General features: G+C 43.5%; 1 protein-coding gene across 1 annotated transcript; it reads left to right on the forward strand.

The window, feature by feature from the left end:
• The first annotated feature begins 967 nt into the window (after positions 1–967).
• Positions 968–10,302, forward strand: arf2b (ADP-ribosylation factor 2b). Its single transcript, XM_060921000.1, has 5 exons — positions 968–1,094; positions 2,725–2,886; positions 4,253–4,363; positions 7,275–7,399; positions 7,618–10,302. Exons 2-5 carry the CDS (start codon positions 2,739–2,741, stop codon positions 7,777–7,779), a joined length of 546 nt encoding a protein of 181 aa, XP_060776983.1. The 5' UTR covers positions 968–1,094; positions 2,725–2,738; the 3' UTR covers positions 7,780–10,302.
• Positions 10,303–11,841: the final 1,539 nt, after the last annotated feature.

Below are 11,841 nucleotides of genomic sequence, written 5' to 3' on the forward strand. Positions count from 1 at the left end.
ATTCCTGCTGATAACAATGTCCCTGACATGGCGTTCAGCGATCGTAGGTTGCGATGTATCTATGCTAAGTCTCGAGCATGTATTCTGGGACTTTGAATCCAACATTTGCTCTGATGTCACAGTGATATCGAGGTTGGATTTCTCACTAATGTGACATTATACGTTACTGGAAAATGGGAACGAAAGAATTTTTTTTTCTTATTTCAGTGCCATTGGGGGCAGCACGGTGGTGTAGTGGTTAGCGCTGTCGCCTCACAGCAAGAAGGTCCGGGTTCGAGCCCCGTGGCCGACGAGGGCCTTTCTGTGCGGAGTTTGCATGTTCTCCCCGTGTCCGCGTGGGTTTCCTCCGGGTGCTCCGGTTTCCCCCACAGTCCAAAGACATGCAGGTTAGGTTAACTGGTGACTCTAAATTGAGCGTAGGCGTGAATGTGAGTGTGAATGGTTGTCTGTGTCTATGTGTCAGCCCTGTGATGACCTGGCGACTTGTCCAGGGTGTACCCCGCCTTTCGCCCGTAGTCAGCTGGGATAGGCTCCAGCTTGCCTGTAGAACAGGATAAAGCGGCTAGAGATAATGAGACGAGATGAGTGCCATTGGAACTGCACTGTAGAGTTCTGTCCCCTTGTGACATCACAGTGGGACAGAACTCTCCAACCTCAGTCCTCAGAGGACGATACAGTATTCAGAATCAAATGATCAGAATCATGAAAAGCAGCACACGTTTCAATATAAACATATTTAACGTGTTTCAGAGTGGACTTTTCCTTTAGAAGCATGAGAGACGGTCAAGTTTGCACAACCATCACACTTTTTAAGGCGTGTTTGCACTTGCGACAGTAAATAAGAAGCGATTCCTTCCTGCTTTGTTCCGATTGGAGCGAAGCCGTGAGGGGCGGGCCGAAAACCCATTTTTAATTGACGCGATTGGTCGAGTCTGTGATAGTAGGCGGGGTTTTTGAAGCCGGTATCTGTGAGGTGTACGTGACGCCATTTTGACGTGACAGCGGTGTAACCAGCGGTGACAGACAACTCTCGAGAAGATTCGTTTACGAGTTGAATTTACTCAAAAAGAGCTTCATTTTAGAACAAGCGACAAGTAAGTTAACTAATATTATCATTCCTTCATTTTATCCTTGTCGGAATATGTTAATACAGTGTGACGTGGTTAAAGATAGCAAGTCAAATAGCTAGCTTAGCTCGTTTTTCCCCTCACATCCACATTTCGACACACACACACAAAAAAAAAAGACTCCTGCTCTATGGTTGGCTAATAGTTCGGTAATTCCGAACGGTTGACCAATTATTTAATCGGCCTTCCCTGTGTGTCACAAATATTAACCAATCCCAGAGCAGGAGGCGGGATTTGTCAAAATACGGGTGTGTGGGGAGGAAAAAGAACATAGCTTATAGAGCTAAGAGCTGGGAAGCTGTCAGCGAGTTTACTGTATGAGCTGGCGAGGCGAATTTATAACACGACTTTATAAAAGAAGAACCTTGTTTTCTTATTTTTTTAGTAAGCATGGCGTCAACATTCAAACAATTCGAACGACGACGAGTCAAGTCGTCAACTATACAAATGAGCTAACAAGTTAGCTTTAATGAACTCTGTTTCTGTACTTTTATTTCATGATTGTTGAGATCTTTTTTATAACTGTAAGAGCCAACCATACGAGATATATATTTTTAAATTTATTTCCCCCTATATTAAACTATTTAAAACGCATTTTTATCAGTCATAATAAACATGGCGAAGACCCGCCTACTTTCACAGGAAGATGTCTTCATTTGATTGACGTGGCACGTGGCCAATCAGAGACCGTTTTCCTCAGGCTGTTTGTTTACACGAGATGATGTGATGTGCTTATTATTAAGTGTTTCAAACAGATCTCTGATGTCTTTTAAAGCTGGGATTCTTAAACTTTAAGTGACTGCGTTGAAAAGTTTGTGATGTCGCTTGTCAGACTCATATTATTTATTTATATATATATATATATATATATATATATATATATATATATATATAAATATAATGAGTGATTCCACGCTTATGGGTACTGAAATGGGGACATGAACTTATTCACCTAAAACCATTTCTTTTTTTACCATCAGGTCACAAAACATGTAATCTTTAATGAATGATATGTTAAAAGATAACTTTAATTTTCTGAGATGTAATAAAAACATATTTATATGCCAAAGTCAAGCCTATGAGTTCCAAAATGATGTCTGTTACATTACTTCTGTTACTATTGTCCATCTCACGTCTGTTACAAATTAATTACAATCTCGCTCTATACCATGTTAATCTTATTGAAAGAATGTGTATGTTTATTCTACTACACATGTTTATTAATTATATTTGCTAAAACATCACCTTCCTACGTTTCAAAAAGTAATTCTACATTGTTAAAATTGAGAATATATATGTCCACAACACTTCTGTTACGTTCTGACTTTGGCATATAAATATGTTTTTATTACATCTCAGAAAATTAAAGTTATCTTTTAACATATCATTCATTAAAGATTACATGTTTTGTGACCTGATGGTAAAAAAAAAAGAAATGGTTTTAGGTGAATTTTTAAAAATAAGTTCATGTCCCCATTTCAGTACCCATAAGCATGGAATCACTCATATATAATATAAAAACTCTGATGCCTCGAAGAAATTGTCATGTGAGGATTGTTGTGATTGATTGGACATTTCTGTTTCTGTTTTCTCCCAGTCGGACCTGAGAGGATGGGGAATGTCTTTGCGAGTCTCTTTAAAGGCCTCTTTGGGAAGAAAGAGATGAGGATCCTGATGGTGGGCCTGGACGCTGCCGGCAAAACCACCATTCTGTACAAACTCAAGCTGGGCGAGATCGTCACCACCATCCCGACGATCGGTACAAACTCACTGACGACACCTGTTAAAGATAGCTGAGAACAGTGCTCAGTTTGGCGATCATAAGTTTTTGAACCCCTGGGCTTGTATCACATTGTCATCACTTTGACAGTCACAGATCAAACAAAATGAGACAGAACTGTAGTTAAATAAGGAATGCAAAGTTTTTGTGCATCTTAAGTGACCTGTTTTTAAAAAAAAAAAAACACCACCACTGGAGCATAAAATACTTTTTTTTTTTAACATCATAATCCAGACAGATCAAGCAGCAGATCATTACGACTGATCCTTTTGCTGGATTGTGTTTCTTGGTGACTGTCTTTGTCTTGTTCAAGGGTGTGTCTGGAGACGGAATGTAAATATAAATGTGTGTGTGAACTGAACGAGGCAGTTGTGCTTGCCCAAATGGAATTTTCTTTTCATGAGTGCAGGTTAATTCAGTTCCCTGTTCGAACCCTAAAGTTGATTTACAGGAAATTCTGTTCTATGAAAAAGGTGTTTCATGACTCATATATCCACCAATCAGCCGCTGATTATGAAAACCACTGAAAGGTGACGTGAATAACATCTCATAAGAGTGCCACCTGTCAAGTCAAGGGGTGGGGTATATCAGGCAGCAAGAAAGAGAACAGCCAGTTCTTGAAGTTGATGTGTTGGAAGCAGGAAGGATCTGAGCGACTTTGTAATGGTGAGATGACCGGGTCTGACTGAGCACCTCCAAAATGGCACGTCATGTGGGTTGTTCCCGGTATGCAGTGGTTAGTACCGAACAAAAGTGTGACAAGGATCCAAAGGACAACCGGTGAACCGGCGACAGGGTCATGGATGTCGAAGGCACAAACTAGAAAAAAGTTAATGCTGGTGAAAACAGGAAGATCTGAGCATGAGGGTTTTTTTTTTTTTCAGCAGTTTGTGCTACAGGAGCTCTTCTGCGGGATTGGACCATATGAGCTAGCCTTCGTGCCCTATCCGAAACTGGTTGTCCTTCCTTGGAGCACTTTTGTTCAGTACTCACTACTGCATACCAGGAACACCCCGCAGGATGTGCCGTTTTGGAGATGCTCAGACCCAGTTATCTCGCCATCACAATCTGGCCCTTGTCAAAGTCGCTCAGATCCTTACGTTCGCCCATTTTTCCTGCTTCCGACACATTACCTTCAAGAACTGACTGTTCTCTTTCTTGCTGCCTGATATACCCCACCCCTTGACACAGGTGCCACTGTAATGAGACTCCACATTATGGTTCTCTGATTGTGACAAAGTGCTGACACTGGAGACTCATTCCATAAATATTAAATGAACACCGGCATAAATAAAACTTATTCACCATGTCAGCAATTTACACACATTGCGTTTGTGATCTGCAGGTTTTAACGTGGAGACGGTGGAGTATAAGAACATCAGTTTCACAGTGTGGGATGTGGGCGGTCAGGATAAAATCAGACCCCTGTGGAGACACTACTTTCAGAACACACAAGGTAACACACACCGCAGAGGGCACGGAGCTTTTGTTTTGTTTATATTTTCCTTTTTAGTTTCTGTTTTGAATTCGGAATGATGCGCCAGCCGTTTTACAAAATTTAAAAAAAAAACAAACAAACTGTGTTTAGATTATTGGGTTAACAATGGTATAGTTTGGACGTTTACTGAAAAAAGAGACAATCGCAGTATGTTTTCACTTGTTTAGTATTAAAAATGAAATTGTGATCATGATAATGAGAGAGATGCAGTTTCCATGATTTCATATCCTGTATCTAAAATTAACGACCTCGCACACAGAATGCTTTTAAGATATGAAATCTTTTGAGGATCACAAAGGCTATGTGCAGTGCGGAGTGCTGGACGGACCACCGCCTCATTGTCTCCAAACTCAGCATCCGAGTGCAACCCAAGAGAAGACCTCAGGGCACCAAGGCGCCGAAGCGTGTTAACGTCGTCAAGCTGAAAGACGGCTTCGCCAAGCAGTCGTTTGCTGACACTTTGGAGGAGCGGTTAGATGCCACCATACTTGATGAGGAAGACGTTGAAGTGGCGTGGACCACTCTCCGTGACATTGTGTACAACACAGCCATGGAGTGCCTAGGGCCACCCGCTAGGAAGCACAAGGACTGGTTCGATGAGAATCACACCGAGATCAAGAACCTTCTCGAGAAGAAACGTGTCGCCTACAAAGAGCGTCTCCACGACTCCAAGTCAACAGCAAAGAAAGATGCCTTGCGGAGCATACGCAGTAATATACAACTCAAACTGCGCGTGATGCAAGACTCCTGGCTGAATGCAAAAGCTGATGAGATCCAAGGCTATGCTGACATGAATGACATGAGAAACTTCTACAGCAGCCTGAAAGAAGTCTACGGCCCCAGCAGCTCGGGATCATTCCCTCTGCTCAGCCCAGATGGGACCACGCTCATCACGGAGAAGGACAAAATCCTTGAGCGGTGGGCCGAACACTTTGACAGTGTCCTAAACAGACCGTCCACCATCAACGACGAAGCCATTGCAAGACTACCGCAGGTCCCAGTGAATGAGACACTTGATGCTGTCCCTACTCTGGAGGAGATTCAGAAGGCCATCCGTCAGCTGTCTAGCGGCAAAGCACCTGGATCTGACTCCATCCCAGCCGAACTTTACAAGGAGGGTGGCTCAGCGCTGACAGACAAGCTTCTCAATCTCGTCCAGATAATATGGGCAAAAGACGCAGTACCGCAAGATTTCAAAGATGCCTCGATCATCCACATATACACGAGAAAGGGAAACTGCCAAGAATGCGACAACCATCGTGGAATCTCCGTACTGGCCATCGCAGACAAGATCCTGGCCAGAGTCCTCCTGAACCGGCTCAACTTCCACCTTGAGCAGGGACTTCTGCCAGAAAGTCGGTATGGCTTCCGGAAGAATCGTGGGACCATCAACATGGTTTTTGCTGCAAGGCAGCTCCAGGAGAAGTGCCAGGAGCAGAATGTCGCCTTGTACTCAACCTACGTCGATCTGACCAAGGCCTTTGATACTGTAAGCAGAGACGGCCTCTGGAGAATCATGTCGAAATACGGCTGCCCTGACAAGTTCATCTCCATCATTCGACAACTGCATGATGGCATGCTGGCCAGAGTCCAGGACTGCGGAGAAACATCTGAAGCGTTCCCTGTCACCAACGGTGTAAAACAGGGATGCGTCCTGGCTTCCACACTCTTCAGTATGATGCTTTCAGCGATGCTATCGGACGCGTTCACTGGTTCGGATGCCGGGATTGATCGCAGATATCATACCGACGGCTCAATCTTCAACCTCAGGAGGCTCCAAGCAAAAACCAAGGTGACGTCAATCAATGAACTTCTGTTTGCCGATGACTGCGCCCTTAACGCTGCCACAGAAGCTGACATGCAGTGTGGTGTCGACAAGTTCGCTGAGGCCTGCAACAACTTCGGCTTAACCATCAGCACGAAGAAGACCGAAGTCATGCACCAGGGAGACCCTACATCGAACCCAACATTACCATCAACGGGCCAAGACTAAATGTGGTTGACAAGTTCACGTACCTCGGCAGCACCCTCTCCAGATCCGTTGTCATGGACAAGATGAACAAAGTCTACCATGCCGTAGTCCTCACTGCTCTTCTGTATGGGTGCGAGACCTGGACAGTGTACTGGCACCATGAAAGGAAGCTCAATCGCTTCCACACCACCTGCCTTCGGAAAATCCTCGGCATCAGCTGGCAGGAGAAGATCCCGGACACCGAGGTGCTCGCCCGGGCCGATCTACCCAGCATCCACACCATCCTGATGCAGTCGCAGTTACGATGGGCAGGACACGTCATGCGCATGGCCGACCAACGCATCCCTGCGGGGAACTGTCACACGGCAAGCGCTCCCAAGGAGGCCAGAAAAAGCGCTTCAAGGACACGCTGAAAGCTTCCCTCAAGGCATTCGGCATTGACCCAAACGGTTGGGAGCAGACTGCGCAGGATAGGGACAGCTGGCGGGGGGCAAATGAAGTTAAGAGGCAAGCAACAGCACAGCAGCGCAGGCAAGTAAGAAAAGCCAACGCCATTCCAGCGTCTGCCACTGCCATCCCGTGCCCACACTGCCCTCACCTCTTCAGAGCTCAGATTGGCCTTATTAGCCACCTGCGCACCCACAATTAAGCCCATCCCCCAAGCAAAGGTTTGACTCGATGGTCCTCATCATTCTGATGGACAAACCCCACAGTCTGGACGTTTACTGAAGAAAAAAAAAAGCCAATCTCAGTATGTTTTCACTTGTTTAGTATTAAATGATAATGAGAGCGATGCAGTTTCCATGATGTCATATCCTGTATCTAAAATTAACGCACAGAATGCTTTTAAGATTTGAAACCCTCGACGTCTGTGTTTTCGTTCTCCGCCTCTCTTAGGACTGATCTTTGTAGTGGACAGCAACGACAGAGAGCGAGTGAACGAAGCGAGGGAGGAGCTGACGAGAATGTTGGCGGAAGATGAGCTGCTCGATGCCGTTCTCCTCGTTTTCGCCAACAAGCAGGTGATTGCCCAGAACAGACTGTGTATTACCGTGTGTTTAATTTAATTTAATTCGATTTAACACGCCGTCATCGGAAAAGCGAGACACGTTTTTATTCCAGACGTCGATGATTGAGATAATTAGTATGATTTTTTTCATGCAGCATCACTCCTCTTGTAGTGCTGTCACTTCATGACACGAAATCTCGGGAACATCATGATGTTGTTTTGTTTTTTTAGGACCTGCCCAATGCAATGAACGCAGCCGAGATCACAGATAAACTCGGGCTCCATTCGCTGCGCAGTCGCAACTGGTACATCCAGGCCACGTGCGCGACGAGCGGAGACGGTCTGTACGAGGGCCTCGACTGGCTCTCCAACCAGCTCAAGAACCAGAAATGAACCATTCCACTTATCCTCAGAGAGAGAGAGAGAGAGAGAGAGAAGGGGGGTTGGCCTTGCCTAAACCTTAACTGGTCTCAGTATATTTTTATCCTCACTGTGTGTGTGTGTGTGTGTGTGTTTAAGTGCCATTTTACCAATTCGAGTGTGTTTTTATGTGTTGGACACCAAGTACATCATTCAGCACAAACCTCAATGGTTATCAATATTTTTTCAGAAGGGTTTAGGCTTCGTTGCCCTCCGTGTGTGTGTGTGAGAGATTGTGAGTGCAAGTGTTTACTTAAAGTGTGTCTGAGAGAAAGAACGTGTGTTTGTTTGGACCACAGATATACATATATGATATTATGACCCTACGTTTACTCGAGCAAGTGACCGTTTATTACACGTGCGTTACGTCTTGTGGTGCCGCAATTTAAAAAAAAAAAAAAATTTTATTTTCACATTTCTCACAACTTGCTTGCCGATCAGCCGAGAAGCACAAATCAATCACTTTTCTCCCGCATGAGCACGTTATTCCATTTGTGTTTAACTCCTGAGCATTTGAAGCCGTGTACAGCTACGATTGTTCCTTTTGTTTAAAAAAAAAAACACCACGGGGCTGGTCAGGTCGGGCCACACCCACAAGCATCTTCAGGAGCACCCAGAAGAAACGAACAAGAAGAAGTTACCTGCTCGAGTGAATGCGGAGTTAAAAATCAGAGACTGATGATGACGTTCTGTCTGGAGCCACGCTTGAAAACAAATGGTTGTGTAACTTATTCTTTATTCCAAAAAGAACGTGAGGTTGTATTTTTATTATTTTTTTAGAAGCAACAGAATTGAATTTGCTTGTTACATGACATTTCGTGTGTCAATTTATTTCATCGCTTTCACATCCGAAATGCGAGAAGGTCAAAAGCTTGCGCACGGATTGTTTACTGTTCGCTCAGCCACTTTTACGCGTTCGCTCCATCAGCCTGTCTGATTCGATTATTTATTTGAAGAACTTTAGTTGAGCAAGTGAATGGATTGGTGGGGGGGAGAACAAAAATCAGATATTGCTCTCCAAAGGACAAAATATTTAATATGTATATCTACGGCTCAGAACGAGGACGGACCCCGGCGTGCCTTTTACACACCTTTCCTTCAAAACACTTTTTTTTTTTTTTTTTTAAATCTCTCCTGTTTTCATTCTCGTGTATGGATTTCAGACCGAAGAGAAGGAAGGCTGGTTTTGTGACCTGCGTGATGATACTGCTCTTCACATAGCCTCGTCGAATAGTTGAAAAGGTTTAAAGTGGCATTCCACCATTGGATGTATTTTTTTGGCATAAAATACAATATATTTTCCGACAACATGACTACAGAGAAATCTTTTAGCTTCAAAATGATATATCAAACATAATTTTTTGACAACAAGTATATTAATTTTGTGACCAAAGTCACCTACCCTTTTAATTTCCGCGCAGTAGTGAAACGTGATGTCATCGGCAGGTTCCCCTTCTTGTGTACCACGTCACATGTGACGTGACACAGATTATCAGCAATGGCGGATAGAACGCGATTGTCAGCTTCGGAAAAGAAGCGAAGGAAAATAGCAAGTGATGACATCACGTTTCACTACCGCGCGGAAATTAAAAGGGTAGGTGACTTTGGTCGCAAAATTAATATAGTTGTCGTTGTCAAAAAATTATGTTTGATATATCATTTTGAAGCTAAAAGATTTCTCTGTCTAGTCATGTTGTTATAAAATATATTGTATTTTATGCCAAAGAATACATCCAATGGTGGAATGGCACTTTAAGTGTCAAGAAGCTCAGTGTAATACTTTATAAATATTTCTACGTTGTAATGTTCAGGTTCAGTGTGGCTGAGAATTTGGTCTGGACACGATCGCTGATAGCTCAGCCTGCGACTTATCAGACTCCTCATACGAGCCAATATTGACTTTGAAGATGTTTTATACTGCAGAAGGAAAACCAATAAATGGACAAGGAATTGTTCACCAGTGTTGAATTGTGTAAAACAGGTTATGAGCAAGCCTGGTTCTCGGCTGTGTCAGCTGATCATGGACGTGTCATAACAGGGCGTGTTAAAAGCAGTCGCGGAGAGCAGGATTCTTTGTTTGGCTCCTTGCAATAACTCAAAAATCCACCAACAGTGGTCAAGGCATGTTGAACATGGGTGCACATTTATTCTTTAACTAATCAAGGACATTCAGCCCTGGTGTGTGTGTGTGTGTGTGTGTGTGTGTGTGTGTCAGGAACAACTTTGTAACCTGTATCAGGTTGGGAAAATCCTTTTCCATCCGCAATTATCCTTTTCCATCATTTGAAACACTCCCCCCTCCTCTCCCCCCTCACACATCTGCTCTCATTTCTTCGTTTAGTTTTCAGTCCTGAACAGGCCTCGGATAGAGACGAGACGGCAGAGTGTGTCTGGGTTCTTGACTGTACGTTACCTTTCAACCAAGCACAATCGCAGTCCATTCCGCACCTCCTTGTACTTTTGGACTTAATTTAAATTAAAAACCCTTCAATTGTCTGTCTCGTGTTTCTCTGCTTTTCATTTCCAGGTGATTAAAGTTCCTTCAACGGTCCGCTGCTCAGAGCAGTCTTGAGTTCTTGATTCAGGTTGGACAGACCGTGTTCACAGCAATTCACGGGGTATCATTTCTTTAGTAACGGATCCTTTTGAAAGGATTTTCTAAAATTTGATTGATGGGGTCGAATTTTCAGTAATAAGATATATACAGTCACAGGCCACTTTAATAGGAACTTGTTGATTCTCAGGTGGCTGTTCTTGGCTGCACGACTGGAACCCAATATGTTCTTGTGTCTCCTGTTGCATGCTGAGATGCTTTTCTGCTCACCACGATTGTAAAGAGCGATTATACGAGTTACTGTATCCTTTCTGGCAAAAAAAAAAAAGCTCAAACCACAGCAACTTCTGATCTCTGACGTTCTCGTATCCACAAGGCGTTTGTTTCCTCCCACAGAACTGTTGCTCAATCACTCGCTCGATGTTTTGTTTTTCGCACTGTTCTGTGTATAGAAACTGTTCTGTGCGAGATCAGCCGTTTCTGAAACACTCAAACCAGAAATGCACATCTGGCTCAAACCAACACCCTTGCCACTGTGCGATCACAATTTTTTCCCATTCTGATGTTTGAGCATAGTTGTGAACATTAACTGAAGCTTTTGATTTGTATCTGTATGATATTTGATGTATTGCGCTGCTGGTTAGGGATCGGCAGGCGGATGAATGGGTGTTGCTAATAAAGTGGCCGGTGCATGTAACTTTTGATCAGGGTCTTGATGATGGTGTACGGGTGGTTCTCCACTGTAGTTGCAAATTGGGATATGGACCTTGAGCAAACTGATAAGTTCATAAGGCAGAATTCTGGTAGCCAATTTTGGAGTTTTATCAAAGTATCTTCTTATTGCTTGATATGGCAAAATTCAAGGTCATTTCAAGGTCAAGGTTGCCCTTGTCTCTGTCAGTACACAAACAGGTCTCTGAAATGTCTAATAAATCCATAATCTCTGACCAAAATCCAAATGAAATTGACCCCAATTACAAATCTGGGCCTTATTAGGATGCAGTGCAAAGCACTGCAACTATTGTTCTTCTACGTGTTTCTTCTTATATTTATTATTCCTACGCAAATTTCGATTTCGAATAACTCAATAACCGTACGTCGCACACAGACAAACAATATATCAAAACGTGCGGCTCGATTGGACTCGCTATGCTATTACTTTTCTCTACAGAATACAATTTTTTCGCGACATAGTCGTGAAAAAATCGCCCAAAAAAACCCCATTCATTTCTATGGAATTAATTGAAAAAAAGCACTTTTTCAAACATCCGCTGCTCTAGCATGCTTTCACCTAGAGACATGATTCAAACTCTAAAATGTAGGAAAACTTCTCCTCTGTGGATCTGGCATTCAACTTTTCTGCTAGGTTCTACACTTTCGGATCAGTCCCGGCTCAAACGCCATGTGGGTTCTGGGAGAAAATCCGGCTTTTGAATGGGTGTCTATTGTGTTACACACCAGTGGAGCTCGTTTAGTTAGTG

This window comes from Neoarius graeffei, chromosome 5 (genome assembly GCF_027579695.1).
Source record: "Neoarius graeffei isolate fNeoGra1 chromosome 5, fNeoGra1.pri, whole genome shotgun sequence".
NCBI lineage: Eukaryota > Metazoa > Chordata > Actinopteri > Siluriformes > Ariidae > Neoarius > Neoarius graeffei.